The sequence below is a fragment of the Odontomachus brunneus genome, unplaced genomic scaffold (genome assembly GCF_010583005.1).
Source record: "Odontomachus brunneus isolate Ranch 3 - 2012 unplaced genomic scaffold, Obru_v1 Obru_scaffold_273, whole genome shotgun sequence".
In the NCBI taxonomy this organism is placed as follows: Eukaryota; Metazoa; Arthropoda; class Insecta; order Hymenoptera; family Formicidae; genus Odontomachus; species Odontomachus brunneus.
Genome location: NW_022639723.1, coordinates 55,298 through 77,163, shown reverse-complemented (window position 1 = coordinate 77,163; position 21,866 = coordinate 55,298). Strand labels below are relative to the sequence as shown.

At 37.9% G+C, this 21,866-nt stretch overlaps 1 protein-coding gene across 1 annotated transcript in view; it reads right to left on the bottom strand.

Annotated features, from left to right (window-relative positions):
• LOC116853046 (collagen alpha-1(XV) chain-like) overlaps nt 1–21,866 on the bottom strand; it is a 149,067-nt gene that overhangs the window by 93,128 nt on the left and 34,073 nt on the right. Inside the window, exon 2 of the mRNA XM_032833896.1 lies at nt 4,544–4,614. Within this exon, the coding sequence (XP_032689787.1) occupies nt 4,544–4,614 (71 nt within the window). The remainder of the gene's footprint in view (nt 1–4,543; nt 4,615–21,866) is intronic.

Here is a 21,866-nt window from a genome sequence, read left to right as displayed (position 1 = left end):
AAAAATGTCACTTTTTTAAATATGGTGTGCCAAGTCTTGGCACACCATATTTAAAAATGACATTTTTTTTTAAGTTTTGATACTCTCTTGAAAAGTTCTAGAGCTCTTTGCGACAATTTTAAATAGTTCCGGTCATTAAATACAAAAAAATAGACTTTTAAAAAAAGGTGCGCTAAGTTCTCGCAGCGCACCTAATCAAACAAACTATTTAAATTAACTATTTCTTTAGAGTTCCGGTTTGTATTACAATAGTTCTAGAGTTCTATATCATATATAACAATAGTTCTAAAGAAATAGTTGATTTTACTGATTAAGTGCGCTTCGAGAACTTAGCGCACCTAATCAAACAAACTATTTAAATTAACTATTTCTTTAGAGTTCCGGTTTGTATTACAATAGTTCTAGAGTTCTATACCATATATAACAATAGTTCTAAAAAAAAGAATTCTTCACGTTTCGTGAAGAATGACGTTTCCCGAGATGTACGTGCAAACGCATCGCGGAACTTGTTCGCGAACTGTCAAATCCGGCGGCGCGATATATCCCTTTTTGGAGGACTTATCTGGAGGGCGATCCATAAGAAACGGGACGGGCGGGCCGAAAAATTCTCATTTCTACATCGCCGTGATCGTGCTTGATCGACGAGCGACCGTTAAATATTGACGAGGTAGACGGTAGGTGCAAAAAGTAGCGGGAAACGGAACGGGGTGGATACAAATGAGGCTGCGGGGATGAGCAGCGTTATCTCGCATCCTGCGGGAGCTATTCGTCCCGGTGCCGCCCCTTCCTTTCTCCATCCTGTAGCACCGGCCCCGCTATCACCACCTCCTGGTAGCCCCCGTCGCACCCCCGCACCCCCTGTATCCGTCCTTGATAAGAGAAACGCGAAACCCCCGAAGCGGGACCGATTCTTCGATAGCAATTCGCCGATTGTAATTGTCGCGATCTCCTGTCGAACGAACGAACGAGCGTGAAAAGCGCCCAAGAGGGCGGGGAAGGGGGAGAGATGGAGGAGAAAAAAGAAAACGGGCAACTTCGCGCCGTGATTTTTCGACGCGAACGCAGCGAATAAGTAACTTTTTAATATGTCACGCGAGAGCAAGCGCAAACTAAAATCCCGCGTTAATTCGTTCTTATTACGACGAGGTAAAGTGGCAGCGTCGTTCCCGCCGTTTTATTATTCTTGATAAAAGCGGCTCCGACGGCAGATTAAATTTTCTTTGCGTTTTGCGAGACGCCGTCTCGTCGCCGAGGACGGGCAACGGGAGGGAAGACAGGTTATATGAGAAGTTCGCGCGAGAACTGACGAAAGATGCGCGATGAGGACATAATCATTGCATTTCAGAAGAAAGACAATGGACCAATTACGATCAAAGACACCTTTTTATTAAACGTGCCCCGCAATAGCGGACGCGTCGCGTCTGACGTTTCTCATAGAGCCGTCGGCGAAAATTTCGTCCGCCAAAGACACATCGCTTTTTAATATAATCATGTTATATGAAGAAAAAAATTTAGTTGTATTAAGTTTAATTTTAATCAACGAATCAATGCATTTTAATTGAGGATAAGGTGAGTTTTAATGTAGAGCTTCTGGGGATCTTGACTCAAATTTAATTTCGAAAATACCATTCCCTTCAACCTAAATGCTTTCTTTTATTCGGTACATTGAAAGAAATTTGAAAAGGAAAAAGATATTTATTTGGTGGATGCTAATAACGTATTTATTTAAATCTATATTTTTTTTCTTAACTGAAAAGAAAGAAATATTTGAAGATTTATTTGTGGAATATAAAGTTTATTTACAAAAATAAACTTTATATCCCACAAATAGATGTTTAAATATCTTTTTGCCAGTAGAAATAAAATGGAAACATTGCTTTCGTAGAAAGCTAAGGTTTTAAGAAAATGTATATTTTCTTATCTGAAAAATATTCTATATTAGTATAAGTAAATGTTATTTACTTATAACTATTTACTAATATAACTATTAAATATCTTTTATTTCTTAGATATTTTTTGTCTCTCAATATACAATTTCACGTTAATAAGACCAAGCTTTTTTTCTCCGTCGTTATGTAGAAATATTCTAATTGAACGCGTCTCGTTGTCAATAAATAATGAGAATTTGTTTGAGAAAATTTCAATATTCCTTTCTTTAATTTGTTAAAAACAACGTTTTCACCTATGTGTATCGTTGTCTCGCGCGCATAATGCAATGGCGAACACTCGCGTCTCTCAAGGATCGTGTCAGGAATTTGTCTGCTTCCATCGAGAGATTCTGATATCTCGCGTTATAACGACACGCGAGACTGTAGATATTGGAATCGCTTCTGAGTGGAGCGAACGTAGCGAGAGATTACGGGATTGCGGCATGTCTGACCATACGTCGGCTTTACTACTGCGGAGGTGAGCAACCGGCGCCGGCGGTTCCGCTCGACTCGCGGGGGAGGAAGGGGAAGTGAAAAATCCCCAGATTCCCTCGGGAATCGTCGAGGTATCCTTATAAAACTGGCAGATTAGAGTGAAACGTGACGAGAGCGCGAAATCCGCTCTGAATATTAAGCGTCCCGGCGATGCGAACGGAGCGCAGCCGCGTTTGAGCTGATAGACAGTACTGAGATCAAATTGCACGCGTCTCATACTGAAACGGAGCGACTTTATTTCATCTTTATCATGCATTTCGTACAAGCGTAAAACGCGGAATCGCGCGCCATCGTATGATATTACGTCGAACTTATAATTTTTTTTTGCGGTGTTGTTTCGTCTCTCTGGTTTCTTCTCTTATTTTCACCCAATAAACGAATGAATTCCGTGCGAATAAGCATCATTCGCATCACAAGATGCGGTGATCGAAGTCATCAATGTAATGGTTCGCAGACGGGGGAATATTGGAAAACTAATTCGCGATTTCGCAAAGTTTGCGTCGTGATGTAATGAATTGAACCGGAGACTCTCGGACTGACAGGGAGATTAAAAACCAGCCGCGTGACTTTACGCAGTTAACTCTTTTCCGAAAAGAAAGGAAAGAGAATGGAAACTAGATACGATCGATTGCTCCCGCCTCGTAGCGAACTAAGAGAAACGGAGACGAATAGCGGGCGTTGTAAAGGCTAAAAAACAAATCACTCTGCCGACGTTACATCGACGAATTTCCCGTTCATCAGTATAAATTGTCCAATTCGCTGCTCGCTCGAGTAATCCGCCGTGAAAGGGGAGTGTCGGGCGAGCGAATCGCGCGGCAAATTGAAAAAGGCCCTCGACAGCGTGTATTTAGCGAAACACGATAACGATTACGCGAAGAGAACGTAAGATCGAACGTGATTCCAATAATACGAAGCGCGTGTACTCGGTCTGCATACTTTTTATCGAATAAATCTACTCGAAAAAATAATCTTGCAGTTATAGCGAAAATTATCTAGATATGAAAAATTAGCTAAGATTGATACATGACTAGTAAACACTGCGACATCGCATATGTTTTGTATTTAATCAATATAAATGATATTAACAATTTTTATCTGAACTATTTGTGAAATTTAGCAAGAAAGTCTCTGTGGCGTCCATTCGTATCAAAGTCAGCTAAGAATTAAGAATTAATTTTTTCTATATTTATCTCCCAACATAAAATAGCGATTTTTTCTACAGAAAGTTTTACAAAAGTTTTATTGAGTCCTTTTATATGATAATTCTCAGATACACCATTTTCGATCAAACAGAAAATTGTAGATCAATCAGTAAGAAGTCAGACACTTATTTAAGGGCCTCTAATTCCATAGAAAATGTGCAAAGCGATTCGACTATACGCAATACGTTCGTGCGAATGCCGCGAGAAGGAGAGGAACAGGACAGGAAGAGAGAGAAAGAGACATGAAAGGCATCATTATCCGTCGAAAATTAGCTCCACATATCCAATATACGCGTATTGTTATTACTAGTATGATTATTATAGAGGCAAATATTCAATATTGTATACACTATTGTACATGAAGTATTAAACATCATAGGGCGTGCAACGTTACGCCGCTCGCGCGCGAGCGATAAAGTACAGCTTGATATGGTCTCGTTAACATTTCACTGTGGGGCGCGTTTTAATGTAGGACGCTGTTTGCATTCGCGCCGTGTGTAATTAAAATCGGCCGCGTGTGACGCTTCGGGTCGCGCGTGCAAATTCATGCATATCGTCCATGACGATTTGTCCGCGCCCGGCCTTATCGTCCCCGATATCATTATTCAAGGCTTGACTAAATACGTTCTTTACTTAACATAGTAATAAATCACCGGTCACGTAAGGCGAATCGTAACACTGTAACGAAAAAGCTGCTGAATATTCGCACGTTTGCCTCGTGAGGTATAACTCGCGACAGAAGAAGATTCCCCCCGGGGGAGAATATTGCGCGCGGGATCGTCGGTGTAAGACACCCCCGGAAGAGCGGGGACGTAAAAATGGTTCGTGAAATTCCATCATCGTCGCAAAAGGGAAAGAGAGAGAAAGAGAAGCATGCGAGCCCGTTAGCGGCGAAATGAACTTCGTGAAAACACTCACCCTTTCTCTCGCTGAAGAAATCCGCGCGGCCGCACGTCGCGCACAGCGCGATAAGTATCACCAATGACGATCTGAAAGCAATTATATTTCTCACATCAGTAATCATAGGCAGTTTCGTTCCGCAGTTTCGCGACTTAGACGACACGAGAGGGACAATGGGGCGCGTTTGTCGATCGACTTTCAAATCGAGAATCGATTCTATTTCTTCCCGATTCATTCAGGGAATTGCATCACGAGACAAGGGAGGAAATATTACAAATAATAATGTAAAAATATAATCGAGTAAAATCGTACAAAAATAAAATAACAATATAAAATAACAAAAACGGCAAGCGCGATGCGGAAGTAAGATAACCAATTTCCGATAAAGAAAAACATCTTTATTTGGAAAATAAATATTATTTTTGGCAAATAAGTCTTCAGTTAAGATTACATGGCGTTAAACGAAAATAAATCACTTGCATCGACACATTTTACATGATTCAACGAAGAGAAATATATTCTTATTATTCAAAAATGATTTTCATGAATGCATTGAGGGAAATGTCTGATCATACTAACCAGAATTCTATTTAGGTTTACCAAACGGTATGGTGAATAATCGTGTAACAAGATATTTAATCAATGATACCAAACTATCTGGTGAGCGCATTGTCTAAGTAGTATTACAGTGATTCTTAAATATGTTTACCAAACCGTCTAGTACAACATACAATTAATAATTGAAATAATAAAACCTAACCTAAAATCTAACCTATATATTATATATATCTATCTATATATTATATATATAGGGTGTCCGCTAACTGATCGAGCAACCGTCGTGTATACACTGAGAGAAGAATTTAGTAAATATTATCAAAATTTGGTTACTATTACTAAATGGTAGACGTAAATATAGCGGGCCAAAGCTATGGCAATACTTATTAATTAATTTAGTTCTGTAAAATAAATTATTTATTTGACAGAAGTAAAATTTATTTGCTTCCAGAATATATTTAGTAAATAAAATTTATTAAATAGTTGAGCAAAATAAGCGATTTTGTAGTAATTACAAAATTTTTGGTAGGTTCAACCAACCATCTGTAATAATAGATATTGAAACGCTGTAATAGCTGCAAATGAATGAATTTTTCGTTGTGCTGCAACAAAACATACTTATACTGGTAACAATAGAACTCGTACCTACTGAATTTTTTATTATATGGGATATAACAATTTCATAACAATTATCAAATATCTGCTCATAACTGTAATATATTTCATATTAAATATTTAATATTAAGTAACTATTACTAAATTATTTAATTTATATTACTGTGAATGCAATTACGTCATACTCCCGATCTATTAAATATTTGGTAATTATTATCATATTTAGTATTAATTACTAAGGATTTAATGAATTTTTGTAACTAAATGCAGTTTGTTATAGTTACCAGTCTTTTCTCTCAGTGCGGGTAGAACAGGTCAAAATAATTATAAAAGTTATATACCATTTTGAAATTTTCTGTAATTTTTTGAAATATTTATTCTGTAATTAATTAAAATGTATAAACAAATGAGTTCACGAGAAGCGGTAGGACAGGCTTTGTGTGTAAAAGAAATGGCTTACCTCTTAGCAACGATGAGTAAACAGCTGATTTCGAGACGGAGTAACAAGCGACACGTATACGTTACTTTGCCTGGAAATCAGCTGTTTACTCATCGTTGCTAAGAGGTAAGCCATTTCTTTTACACACAAAGCCTGCCGCTTCTCGTGAGTTCATACATTTAATGTTTATACATTTTAATTAATTACAGAATAAATATTGAGAAAATTTCAAAATGATATATAACTTTTATGATTATTTTGACTCGTTCTACCAGTACACGGCGGTTGCTCGATCAGTTACCCTGTATAATTTTGATATACTTACTGTTTATAATCTTCATACAATTTTCTTCGAAATTCGACATATTTTAAGAAATTTCATTCTTTCAAATATCTGACGGTTTCAGCGTCCATTCTTTTATAGAACCGACGTCTTTACAAATTAGTATAGACGAAAAAGGAAACGTGGCAGCGAGTAACAATTAACTATCGCGTCAATAGTATCACACGTCTAGAGAGAATTACCAAACTATCTAGATGCCGACAACTAAATGTTTCGGTATTGACCAGATGCGTCGAGGCATCGTAATCAGAATATTGGATATATGAACCAGATATCGCATATAAATTCACCATATTATTTTCACAAGACGAGTATAATGTCATTCACCAAGCCATTTCTCTCAGTATGGAAAGTACAAAATATTGGATTGAGAATATACTGTTTTAAATGTCGAAAGAAGATATTATCATAAAATCAAAACAGTCATATTGTATTTTTTATGAGCCTATCCTAATATTGAGAAATTATAACATTGTTGAAATCCATAACATCGTTTAAAATTCTTCTAACAAAATTATACATATCGTCGCTACACATAAAACAATGATTATTAATTTGAGTATAGTTTTAAGTGGACATTAATTTATTTTCTGTGTATCTAATCTAGAAAATTTTTATTGTTTTAGTCTATAAACACGAATATTTAAATTTTCAATATAGAAAATATATGTGCACATATTTTAAATATTTGTTTTTATAAATACCAAAACAATAAAGCAGGTACGTGTCCGGGCATATCTTTACCTTAATGATCCGTTTGGAAAACTTAGAATAGAAGATCGAATGTTAAGGCGCGTTCAATATTACTTCACGGAGTTTATAAAGCGCTATACTCATAAATTGCGGAGTTTTATCCAATTTCGCGGAAGGTTAGCTGTGGTTGCAGCCGCGACGAGCGCAATTCGCGCGCGGATCTCATTGGCATAAATAGCAGAAATGAAAACATGCGTCGCTCCATGCAACAAGGAAGATACGCGTCGCGAGAAAATGCTCCCGATTACCGGGAGACGGGCGGTCCACATTCCGGCGGTTAATTGCTTCGTTATTAGTCCTATCGTCGAAGGTACGACGGGCTGGCAACTAATACTAATTAAATAGGGATGGGAACGGGCGAGACGCGTCGACAACGGGCGACAACCGGGACGTCGGGGACAAAGGAGAAAGGAGAAGAGGATAGTTCGCCGCTAAGGGATAAGGTTGGTGCTAGAAAAGCTACGTGATCCCGTTGAAGAAAGGCAATGAAATTAACGCTAGAGCCATTCGAAATAACAGCGTTGTTCTCCTCCAGCCCGGGGGAGAACAATAGAGACGCACCTGCTGCGCCATAACCAAGCCGGGCGATACTGCGGATCAAGAAAAGTGGCCCTCGCTATTATGCCCGGGCTTTACTTTGACACCCTTGCGCTTTTGTAACAGAGCGGTTTTGTAGGGCGAAACGTGATCACGATTTCGTCGCGATGAGTTAGTCCCGCGCTAAACACGACGGCGATCTAATCTAATATAGGTATCCTGTACGACGCGTTCGCATTGCCTTTAATCTAACTTTAAATTAACGCACACACTAATCACTCTATCCCGTTTATTTGAAAGTTCTTTCTCATTCGTCCTGCGACACTTCGTGTAATCTTTCCGGTCGTATAATCTTATTATCTGTTGCAACCGTGTCCATTGTATAGTCGGTTTATTAGAAATTGCAGCACTTTTCTCCATAGAGTGTTGCGACATATATATTCCGTATTCACAATAGGAAAATTATATATTTATATGTAATATTTTTACTATATATAGCTCCTTAAATTCGCTTGCTCACAAACTTATCCAATAAAAGTATCGGAACTTTTTTGCTAAAGGCTACACTCATTCACTGAACAGCTAGAACACGCTTCCTTCGACGCATCATGGAATGTTTGGTGTCCATTAATAGAATTCTCTTTTGAATCATTTTTGTAGGGCAGATTCTCTCACTTGGACGTTGGATGCATCTCGAAATGTATAAAAAAAAAATTGTTCAGACCGTTCTGCGAACAGTACTTTGCGCCATGTATCCTGAAAATAGTGAAAAGATACTTCTTTGTCGCTTTTTTCTTTTCTTTTTTTCTTTCTTTGTAACATAAACCATCGAAGAAAAGATTAATTAGAAGGTTCCTTCGATCTTGCGCGGCTCCCGCGATTTTCCCCAGTCACTTCGCGCTATTAGACTTCACGTCACTCGCGTCGGAAAGTGGCATGCGTTCATTCAACCATTTTTATACGTTATTCAGTACGGAGCGACGCGACGCGAAGGCGAAGGCATTTGCGTGGCTGCTGCAAACGAATCGTGACTCGCCCGTCTACGCGCTATAAATCTCGGCGGCCCGCCACCCCCCGGTCGCCGCGAGAGCGCATTATTTCGCGCAGACTAAGGTCAGTGGAACACGGGGAACTCGGTAAGTGTGGCACGCATTTGCATGCCGGCTTGCACAACATAGCCGTGCGGGTCGACGGGCGGACGGGTGCGCGCGCGTGGGCGTAGTCCGTCGATCGTGAATCACGATCAAGAATTCCGGTCTTGCGCAACGATCGCACGTAGACATCAGCACGGCCGTGCCCGTCGATTTCGATTTCCATTTAACAGGGCCGTCGACCCCGCCCCCTCCTCTTTTACTCTCGCATTCAACAGGCAAATGTTGACAAACGATTGAATTATCGAAGCCGAAGAAATCGATGGGTCCGCCGTCCCGTGGGCTCACGTATCGCGACATATAATATATAGTGTAACTGTTTAATATTATTATCCGTAGTATTATCCGTTCCTGTTAGTGTGTTTTTGTATTTAAATAATTTTTTTGGTGTTTTATTAGTTAAGTCTTTGCATTCCGTACACTTTTGCGCGATATTGACTCAAGAATATTGTCAAATAAGTACTGCATAATAGCTGTCAAACAGTACTGTGTAATTACTGTCAGGTTAATTAATGAAAAAAATCAAATTGTCAATGGTCAGTTATAGGCAGAGTTATTTAAATTAAGTAAGTATATTAAGTAAATTAAGTAGTATTAAGTGTGAATTACTATTAAATTAAGTTATTTACATAATTTTTTTGGTGTTTTATTAGTTAAGTCTTTGCATTCCGTACACTTTTGCGCGATATTGACTCAAGAATATTGTCAAATAACTACTGCATAATAGCTGTCAAACAGTACAGTAATTACTGTCAGGTTAATTAATGAAAAAAATCAAATTGTCAATGGTCGGTTATAGGCAGAGTTGCGAGTAATTAAATGCTTATTAATTATTACTTTTATTACTTATTAATATGTTGTTTGCCACGCTGATTTCCATTGATTATTTCAATACTCGACTCAAGTGTGAATTATCAAAGATACGGTAAATAAATCGCGATGTGTTTATACGTCAACTCGTGTCGATAGTTCTCTAACGGCTATATATTCAATTAGTTACATGAAGTTTGTTACGCGTTTGGCACATAAATTAGTGAGACAAATGTATTATAACGCCGGTCACTGGTGGTCATTTTATAGCAGTATACGTGTTAATATTAGTACGTAATTTTGAATAAAATTTTGAATAATTTTACGGCAAGTCTCTCTTTTTTCTTCTTCTTCTCTCTCTCTCTCTCTCGACTGAGTTAGCATGTATGGTGCAGAATTCTAAAGTTCTCAAAGCTAAACATTGGCACTTAAAGTGCAAATGATTAAATATCGATTTCGCGGACAGGAGAGAGCGAGAGACATGGGATATTCCTCGACGAGACTATTGTAACAACGATTAATCGATTTGCGAGGGTCTATCTTTGGGCGATTGACGCAACGGAGAGACGGCGTCTGCGACGAGCCAAAGGTCGCTCGGAGATAACGATTATCCGAAGATCCCGATTGCTTTTCGCAGAATCATTAAACATTTTTAAGGCCTCATACAAATTTCATGAGAGCCCGGCGCTTTCACAGAAGTTTAAGAGGTTACGCGGAGTTTCGTTGAAGTTTATGACGTTTTATAAGGTCTCCTGAAATTCCTGAGGTTTCGTAGGACGCAAGGATTTTACGGGACGCGGACGAACTTTCCGCAAGCCGGTAAATGTTGCATGTCTTCACTAAGCTCCGATAAATGCGTCGCCTAGTCGAAGACTTTCGAGATTGTTGCTAGTGATAATGTGACACGCTGTTTCCTTAGCGTCCTCATGCAACTTCGATCTCATTTCCTACACGCGTCTGCCTGCCGATCTGCATTACGATCTTAATCGAGGGTTCAGAGTATCTATGAACAGTATTCATAACTAGATTTAATATTAGGATCGTCTTAAGTTTATCTTCAGATGTTACGCAGTCAATGAAGCGTCTCTCATAGCATCTAAAGATCAACTTAGGACGAAATCTTAAATACACTGAGAGAAAAACGTCTAAAAATAAAAAAGAAATTTATTCGGTGGATAACAATAATTACACGGAGAGAATTTTATAATAAAAATTACTATAGAATTTTGTAACCAAATAGACTCGTATTCTGTGATAATTGATTGTCCTTTCATTTCATGTGTACTTCTATATATTTTAGGGAAAAAGAGAAACTGAAATATATATAATATATATATTAAAAACAATAAGAAAGGGCCATAAAAAACCGCAACACAGTTATTATAGTGCCATAAACAATATATCTGAAAAATATATTATTAAAAAATTACTATGTTTCTTTCAGCAAGATAGAACTTGCTGTCTATTCCTCTACTACTAGAAGCACAATAAAATTGAAAAGAATTTATATGAAAAAAAGAACTACAATACTCTCTCCGTAGGTACGCTGAGAGAAAAATATATAAAATATTATATAATATAAAGTATATCATAAATATATATAAAATATTTTTCTAATAGAGAAAGAGAGAGGAGAGAATATATTTTCATATACATTTTCTTAAAACTTTAGTTTCTGATAAAAGCAATTGCTTATTTTATCTAAATAAAAAATTTAGATTAACTAAATGTGTTATTTGTATTCGAATATTTTTTTCAGATTTTTTTTCCTTAGTGTACTTTATTTATTCAAATAGAATAAACAATTGCTTTTATGAAAAGCTAATGTTTTATGGAAGTTTATATTTTCTTATCTAAAAAATTATATTTTATTAAATTATATTTCTCAGCATAAAAATATAATAGCATAAGTAAATATGTTATGTTAGTTTCTCCGAATAACTATTTTTTATTTCTTAGATATTTTATCTCTCTTTCCTTTCAGTACATAAAACATCGGACTGTGCCTAGCACTCTTTCTCTGACAAATTACAGCAATTCAAACTAGCCAGCGCTTGAAAAAAGATGCGATGAATTTTTTAAATACTCCATATTAACCGTTTCGTCAGACGCGACAGTTAGAACTTGATATCAAATTTAACCGCAGCCGTTATTCAAAGTCGATGTCGGCCAGTTTAATTTACTGGCGATTTATTATGAGCGCTTCACATGTGTCTTCGTCGAGAATACGTGCGCATGAACATTGCAATAAATTGTACGCATAATTCCCACGTATAAATTCGTAATTCCGATTCTGATGAGCTCGGCGCTCTTGAAAGCTTAATTAAGTCAATTCGATGAGAATATATTTGAACTCGGCGTGATTTACTGGTAGTTAACCCGTTGAATTAACGTCGTTGTCTCTCGTAAATTTCTTCGTCGGACTTACATGTCATTTCGCGCGCGATTAAGCACGCATCGTACGCGTTCGCGTTCGCGTTAGCGTGTGACAGCGAAGCGCTAATGGAAATGTGTCGAACGCAATTGAGGAACTTATTTATAGCGACCGACTTTGCCCCTATTGTCCTCTTAATAGCGCCGGCACGTCAAATAAGTGCGTGCGCTTAATCATAAGTACGATAATCGTCCTATTAATTCGTGGGGTTATATAAGGAAAACTGATGGTGAGGAAACTTGTCGTTCCTGGAAATACGATCCTAGAGTACGATAAGTTTTGCCGTGTTCTTTTAATTTCTCTATTTCGTTTTGCCGCGTTCTCTATAATTCGCGATTGTTAAAGAAAAATTCTGACGGCATTCAGACGATTTCGCGAACTGTCGATGTGAGACCAGTGCGGCAATTAAGGAGAACTTCGATGAATTAAAATGACTTTTTTCACGACGCATGTCTAAGAAGCGGGAATTAAAAGCGCGATGATATAACGTTTATTGTGAAACTGGAGAGTCTGAGAAATGAGCACGTTTCTGGTATGCGTAATCTCGCACTTTACTTCCTTCGATAAGTGAGTATCAGCAGTTGTGCATGACATCACCGAGCGGGAAATAGAAAAAAAGAGAGAGAGAGAGAGAGAGAGAGAGAGAGAGAGAGAGAGAGAGAGAGTACTGTAAAAAGGAGAAGTTCTTCTCCGCTTACAGGAAAAAGCGGAATAAATCTCAATGTAGACGGAAAGTGGCTATAAAAGAAAGCATAAAGAAGAACCGCGGTGATAGTGCTGAAATGATAATCGACCGCACGTTTGAATAATATATGACAGTATACATATTTATAAACGCATAAATGTATCTTATCACCTTACGGTTTGGTAATTACGAGAAAAAGAAAGAGAGAGAGAGAGAGAGAGAGAGAGAGAGAGAGAGAGAGAGAAAATAACGCCGAATCGTTGTACGTGCATAAGTTGCATGCGCGTGTAATGTTGACGTTTAAATTATAACAGCACTTGCACTCGCGATGCCGGAGCGAAACTTAACTGTGACAGTTTTGTAGGAAATTTCATTTGTCTCAGCAATACCGTGGTATTTTCAGTAATTGAAAATACTCGCGGAAGCGTGCGCACTTTGTGTGCGTGCTCAAATAAAATCACGTTTCTCGCTATTAAATTCTCTTCCATAACTGGTCGGCTAGCGCGCAAATATTGTTACGTCGTAAGCGCGTAGTATTTAGCGTCTCTTATTTTTTACTTTTACAGTAACAAGATAACGATATTTCTCTTCTAAGACACAGACCGCTCTCCTCGTGCCCTTGTCTGCGTTAAAATTACAGCTAACCCTTTAAGACTCAGTGTACATATTCATGTGCAATTACTTTGGATTCTCCCCCCATTTTTTATATTGGCAAAGTAATGATTCCGTTGATAGAATAGTATTGATCCATTCCAGATATATTCTTCGTTTTAATTAACCCGTGAAACAATGATTTTTCTAAAGAAACCAATACAGCGCTGCAGAGCAGAATCGTTGCCTCGTGTAGTTTCTCACACAAAAATTTTTTTCCCTCAATTTTTTATCGACATTATCTTAAAGTACAAAGTTAGCACTTTTATGTTTATTATTATAGTTATAAGATTTATTAGATTTTATAGCATATGTAAATATAATTACGTATAAATGCAAATATAATTACGTAATTCAGAGAATCGTGCTTCTCGAGTTTCTATTTTATTTGCGCCACAAAATTCTTCATCAGTAGCGTCTTTCAAGACTATAAAAAAAAATTTATTTGAACGGGATTGATACTTGGGCTTTAAAGGGTCAACAGCAATTATTTCCGCGAAAGTTGTAGATGAAAATGACATGATAAACACGAGTCAGGTTTAGCGGGATCGAGATCGCGTTTCGTCGTATCCACGGGAACGGTGCAATGGACAAGGCAAACAGCTCTTACTACACGCGCGGCAAACATTGCAGCAGCGCAAACGCGCGTCGCAGCTACTCGAGTATCGTTTGCAGAAGCTGCGCGCGCGCTGCACCATAAGTAAGCCTCTTTATAACAATGGGACGATTCACGAAATGAGAATGTAGGGAGGCCCTATCGTCGCAGATAATGACGACGAATGACGACACTCCATTAACCCAGTGGCCCGAGTAGCGATATAAAAGGGAATTAAAAGTAGCGAGTTTGGCCCGATAGGAGCGTGTAACACGTGTACCACCACGAGTGGCGGCAGTGGTGGTGGTAGTGGAATAATTAAACGAGACGACAACGAGAACGACTACGACGACGTCAGTGACGACGAGGACGTCGTCGAGGAGCTCGTTAATGAAGCGATCTGCCGAGGACTCTTGCAAGTCGACGAAATTCTCGAAGGAAACTCGAAAAGAACGGACAATTTCGGCGCGGCGTATCTCCGGAGCGGAGGAAGCGCTGCTAATGAGATAACCTCGCCTTAGGCTGCTAGCGACGAGTGCATTGATCTATAATGTAAAGCCGGCGTTATACTGTTTCTTTATAATCCGTTACGACTTACCATCGTCGGTGCATGTAATTAGAATTTAGCGCGAGAATTAAGGTGTAATTTAAAGTTACGTCTTTGAGCGCTGAAAGTTAAAGCGAAAATCTCCGGGTGTGCCATTCTCCCGTGGTTCATCCCACGGTCTCGTATTGGCGAAGCGCTGGAAATTGAAACTCACATCGAAATTTGTTCTTTTTTAAAAGTACTCGCGCGGCTCGCGAAAATAGGGGCGCACGAGGAAAATTCGCGAGAGAGGAACAAACGAATCCCGTAATCTCATTCATAACCTTGCACTTCTGTTACGTCAACGTGATTTACGGTGAAGGATTGCGTGGCACACGGGAAAGGTACTAGCGTGCACTAAAATCCGTGTCGATCATTAATTTTCTGAGAAACCGCCGTAAAGCGTGAATACGCCACACAAGCCGGGAGGGGATATACGTTTATGCGTCGCTTTATATTCGCCTCCAATCGCCACATGCGCTTCATATCATGTGTATGCAATAATAATGAATCTAGGAAAGAGATACTACAAAGCGTACAGGAAATTAAGGCCCCAGGCGGGGCCCGAAGTTCGTGCGATACATCGTAATATACCTTCCATACATCGCGGCTAATAATTTCGGGAGAAGTTTCGCGAGTGCGCAAGCCGTGAATTCTAACGCCGCTCGCGCGGAGAAATCCCGGGGAAAAATCGTGAACAGAAGACGGCGGCTCTTTGATGTACCGTCCGCTAAAAATAAAAGCGGCGATAATAAGGTCTCGGAAATAATAAATCTTGTTTTCACGCCCTCGCCACACGACGCCATAATTCTTCACTTTCCATAATTTCGTGATTCCGAGAGTATTTGTAAATTCCTGCTAATCAATTGAAATAAGCGAGAAAAAAAAGTGATTGAGCTAATGAGACATTTCGCTTGAACGAACAAAATACGTTCTAACAAATGTTTAGTCAATGGATGGATTATATCGTTACTGCGAGGAATTGTGTCAATTGATACAATTATTGCCATTTGATCATCTATTATATCAATTTATTATTGCACTGACGTGCGTAATTTGTTCGATGGATATAATACTTTTTTAAAAGGCCAGCAATTTTGTAGATCCAACTATTTTTTTTCTTAGTGTGGATAAACCTTGCAAATGATATCATTTTCTGTGTTATAACAGATGGATATAATACTTTTTTAAAAGGCCAGCAATTTTGTAGATCCAACTATTTTTTTTCTTAGTGTGGATAAACCTTGCAAATGATATCATTTTCTGTGTTATAACAGATTTTTAATCTGATTTTTCCAACATTTCCGACGGCTGAAAAAAGCGCGTTGGAGGGAATTGGAGGGAATTATATATTAAAAACTGCAATCCTTTTATACTTTATCGTTAATCATATCTTTTTTCAATACCGCTTACTAATATCCGCCTTTTTGTCGGGCATGCCTCAATTATTTGCTCTCAAAATTTTTCTGTTGAACAACAAGATATCAATAAGGAAAAAGAATAATAAATAAAACTATATTCATTGAATAAATGTAAAATATGTTATCGGAAATCCGCAATAAATGGGGCAATTCTAATGAAGTGGAAGGAATAATTTTTAATATCTTGTCAAAAAGATGAATATTAGTACTCTAAAGTGAAAAAGTGTTTTGTATGTGTGACTATGGAAATCCCAGTTATACGATAATCATTGTATAACTTGAGTTTCTATAGTCAAGACTTTTTCAACGAGATATACGAAGTTTACGCGAAGTAACATATAAAGTTTCGACAGACGATCGTCGTTAACGAGCGTTTCATCGCCGAGGAAAAACCGCGTGGCGGCTTTTGCTTTGATCCGTCTATCTTTAAATCGGAAGTGGCGACGCCAAGATTAAACTTCAACCTCGTGTTTGCGTCGGCATGTAACACGCACGGGGACGCCTTCGTACGTCTCTCGTGACGCGAAATTCGTCGTGAAATTATGCGATACCACTAACGGGAACTTTAAATTATTATCGAAACTTCGAGGTTACTTTTCAAGGCGCAATTGTATTAAATATCGTTGAAAGCATTAAATAATTATCAAACAAACTTAAATGATTGTCCTTATTTTCTCTCGTAAAAATGGCAATATTATATATAAATTATAAAAAATCACAAATTATAAATGTAAGATGATGACGTAGAAATTTTTTACTTGAGAATCTACAATATGTACACTGAAAAAGAAGCATCACTAGAGATAAATATATCTAAAAAATAATAAAATATTTATTTAGTGCACACTAATATAACATTTTTTTTACACTCTTACTAATATAAAATATTTTTTTTAATAAGAAAATATACATTTTCTTAAAACTTTAATTCTCCATATGAAAGCAACTCTTTATAAGTAAAAGAACTACTTAAGTAAAAGAATCTAGATTTAAATAAATATTATTACCTACTTTATTAGTATATATCGAGAATAAGTATTTTTTTCTTTTAGATATTTTTTTCTCTAAGTGAAAAAATTATTTCCTTTTTATTTTTTCTAGAGAAAGATATGTAGGATATTCCATGAGACATACGAGAGCATGACTCGTACATAAGAAAGCATGTTCCTAGGACTAATTTAAGCAGAAAACTTATTATAAACATTGGTGATATTTACAATGGTTGTCGATATGCATCATTAATACTTTATATTAATATAGGTATAGTTTCCATTAGTTCCTACTTATTTGAAGGAAGAGCTTTCTTCCAAAAAATTGAGAAAGGCAAAGCAAATCTAATTTTTAGATATGAACACCTGTATCTAAGCATTGTGAATTTCACCTATGCTTATAGGAAGTTTTCTGCTTAAATTGATCTCAGAAATACGCTTTCTTATGTACAATTCGTACAATGGTATTTCTTTATATATCTGCGATATATAAAAAAAGAGACAGAAGGAAAGAAGGAGATAGTGTGTGCTCAGGTGTAGGAAGGGAAAGAAGCAGTTAATTAGTAGCGTCTCAAATTGGCAGCTACAAAGAAATGCAAGTGGAGCGTGCATTTTCGTTTGATCGCGCGATCTCTCAATCGGCTGGCAGCTGCGAGATTTTGTGGAATTCGCGCGAACGCCCCAGATGGGCGACCTGAAATAAAGAAATAAATTTATTTCTGTCCCCAAAGCGGCGTGTGCGCAAGTCCGCAGCCCTCGTGTTTGACCCGTTTCCGCAGGGAGTTTCATTCTCGGAATGCACTGTTTATTCGTTTCTCCAAACGCGGTCTCTCTCGAACGCGAGTTAGTTCTGTCGGCATGGTCCTCATTACATTAGTAACTCACTACCCATACTAGCGACTATGATTACGTTAACCGACGAAATGAGGAAAGGTCGCTTTAGTGCACGTTAGAACGGGGAAACCCGCCGCAAATTTCTCCCGTAGTCGCCGGGACGCTCCGCGCGAGAATTCAAGTTAATTGTCGCATGCCCCTCAGCAGGAAGTATTGAGTTTGTTTTTCTTCTTCGGAATAACACACTGGGTCCCGAAAGTGTGTCTCTGCGCCGAGCTGGAAATTCCGATGAAAATTTTTACCGTAACTTGAGCCGCGATCCCTTTGTCCGCTTCTTCTTTTCGTGACCAGCTACGAGGAAACAAGTCTCAGGGGAGGTAATTAAACCGAGCAAGAGCGATTTAAAATCGCGTCGAACAGGAGGATGAGAGGGGGAAGGGCAACAGCAAGGAATACAGGGAAGAAGTGCATATGTTTGCTCGAAGACGCGTGTTCCCAGAGCCGCGCTCTCTCCGGGAAAGGACGAAATAAACTGTTGACGCTATAAACGGGTCTGGATTTTGTTTCCGAGGGGATCCTTTTGCGAAGAGTACGTATGAAATATAAATTGTCGATGGACATCAAGAGAGTAATCCCGTCGTAACGTTAACCGTGTCTATACGGATACGCTTAAGTTGTCGACCTTTCTTCGATCCGCTAGATTTTAACGGAATTCTATCAGAAGGTTCCTCCGCAACTTTCGAGTTTCTCTCGTCAAATGTTCTAAATTTTATCAGAAACATTCTATTAAAATTTTTATTATTTTTATATATTCTATCAAAAAAGTTTCTGATACACATACAGTTGTGCATGTCGCAGAAGAATTCTTATTTTTTATTAATCATTCGTCAGTGATGATTTAAAATGAATGTACAATTCCCCCTAGGGTAGGTTTTTTTTCTTTTAATAAGCGCATATCTTCTCTTTACTACTATTTTGTGAAAGTTTTTGAAAAATAAAATACAAAATATATCTAATTTTTATATTTGTCATGAACTAAAAAATACTATAGTTTAAGCAAACCAAAAAGAATTTAATATTTTAACACAAAATTTTCCTGGACCTACCATTTGGGGAATTAATGGGACAATATAAATCCCTTTGGATTACAAAAAATAAAACCATAATGAAAAATAAAGATACAAAAAAGATACAATTATAGTAGAGATAAAAAAAAAATAGGAAAATAATTATTAAAAATAATCATTAAAAAAATAAACAGATTTAGACCAAGCATTTTGTTATAGCAGTCTTAAACTTATTAGTACATATATTATAGTCAACCGAGGAGTATCGGTTAGTAAAAAGGAGTATCGGTTAGTAAGTACAGTATTTACCAGTTTAGATTTTCTATATAGTGTTTTATGTAATTAAAAGAAAAGAGACCATTCATTTTCAAGCTTCTAGTATTGCGCTTCTAGAATTACACTTTCGCGGTTATTTTGGAATTCCTTCCCACAGATTAGTCTATATTTTTTCCTATGTAATTAAAAAGTATTCTATGTAATCAAGTGTAAGATAGATGGTTTGTTTATGTGGACGTAGAAAGAGAAATTATCGCCGTCACCCGTATGTTTGACGCTGGTCTCTCGCGAGAAATCGTTGAGTCATATTTATACGATGTAAATAGCGCGGACGTGTTAATATTTCCTTTGTATTTCCTGAAACGTGATTTGCTCGAGATATTTCGGCTTTACTCGAGCCAAAACGCAAAACGCGGAATTGCAATTTGCGGAATTCTCGTTTCCGCGGCGCCGCATTGGGATTGTCATCGATACCAGCCGACGATTATTCGTCTCCTCCTGAATTTTCTTTCCACGAAGCGGCCTCGCTAGAAATACGCAAATGCGATTGAATAAATAATCGCGATACATCGGTATGCAGACAATGGGCCGCTGCTCCGGGTATAACCGCGCGTTGCAGTCAATAAACCGATAATACGACTTTATTACGGGCATCGTTGTGTTCGCGAAGGAATTGCGACCGACACAAATTTACCGCAATCGCGGCCATGCGAGTCCGCAGGTGGTTTGTGAAACCGTTTTACACCTCGCGAGACAAATAATTCGCGATACCAGCACGAATCGTTACGGTGCAGCGGCGCGCTATCCAATCTTCGGTCAACGGCAGTGCCAATATCTGGTTTCGATGCCGAAATCCCCACGATCGAATTTACTAAGACATGCGCTGATGAAATCCTGACGATCGAATCTGAATGCAGTCCACGTATTGTCGGTTGCAAATCGATCTGCAGGCTTTTCATCGTATGAAGTTGCAACGCGTTTCAAGTTACCAGAACTGTAAGCCACTGCTGACAATGTGTGCGCGACAGAGTTGTGAAAGTATCCATTAAATTTTTCTCTTAATTGAGTAATCAATTTGGACAAATATGTTTCAGAGTTAAATTAATTGACGATTGATTCCAGGCAAAATCAATCGAAGAATATTTCATTGACGATTGATTCCAACGGATTCGATTAAAGACCGTGCAATTAACGATTGATATAAGCGGGGGGAATCAAAGATCGTTCAGCTGCGTTTAGCAAATTTAATTAGAGACCCTTCAATCAACGATTGTACTTGGCAAATTTAATTAAAGGTCGTTTAATTGACGAATGATATGAACGCACTCAATCGATTCACTTGAATGGCGTTTGATTGCTCAGTGTTACAAGTGGTTTTGTGGATAATATTCGTGCCCGGCACATTATGGTATCGTAGAAGATGCCTATGATTTAGCAGCATTTAGGCAAATATTCTGCTGGTCTAACTAGAATTTACTAGTCTAACTAGAAATATCAAGTGTATCGTTGTTTTTTGTATCTGCTAGGAAATTTTCGATGATACGTAAAATTTATAGCAACATCCGCAAGCAAAATTTTTTTGGGTGTAAAGATTATGCATTTGTTTGTTTCTCGTCGCTGGTATTTTTATCTACTACAGCGAATTTTAAGAAGTGTTATCTGCAGAGCATCATAGAGAGACTTTCGTGATAAGACAAATAGTTTACATATACATTTGTCTCAGTTATATTAATTAGATGCAATACATGTGCGATGTCGCGTAGTGTTTGTCACTTGCCCATCTTAGCTAAATTCTCGAATCTTTTTTCACTATGTAACTGCGAGACTTTTTTTGAGTGAGGGTTCACGCCGAAAGAATCATTGATTATATCAATCATCACTGGATACTCTCCGATTGAATCGATTGAATTTATAAATATCAATCGTCAATTAAACGGCCTTTAACTAAATTTGCTGAATCCAATCATTAATTGAATGATCTTTAATCCCCATTGCTCTTTCCTCCTTCATATCAGTCAATTGAGCGATCTTCAATTAAACTCGTTGAAATTGAGCAATTGTCAATCGGACTGTCTTCGATTGGATTAGATTCGTTGAAATCAATTGTTAATTAAACGGTTTTTAACTGAGTTGATTCATATTAATCGCGATAATCAAAACTATTAAAAAAGTACCTGATTACTCGCAACCCGTCGATATTATAACCAACTGTACATGCCAGATTTGATCGCGAAGAATATTGTGATGTGATATTATAAATTTTTTAACTGTCTAATCAATAATTCATATCTATACTTAATAACTGACATTCTGAGAAACCACGTGCGCGAGAAAAATTATTTCATTGAAACGTGTACTGCGAATCGGAAAATAAAGACACGTCAACTATGCTTACAATCGCCAGAAACAGATTGGACGAGAGCGATCGTACCTTGTGAACAGCGCTCTTTTTTTTTATTACATATCGACGTATCGGTCCCTCGATCCCTGCCCGACGAATCGAAACGAGCGGGCGTTAATGAAACGCTTTACAAATGAAATTAACATCGCAATTCGTGCCGATCCGAATGAAACTTCGTTATCCCCGTCGCTCGATG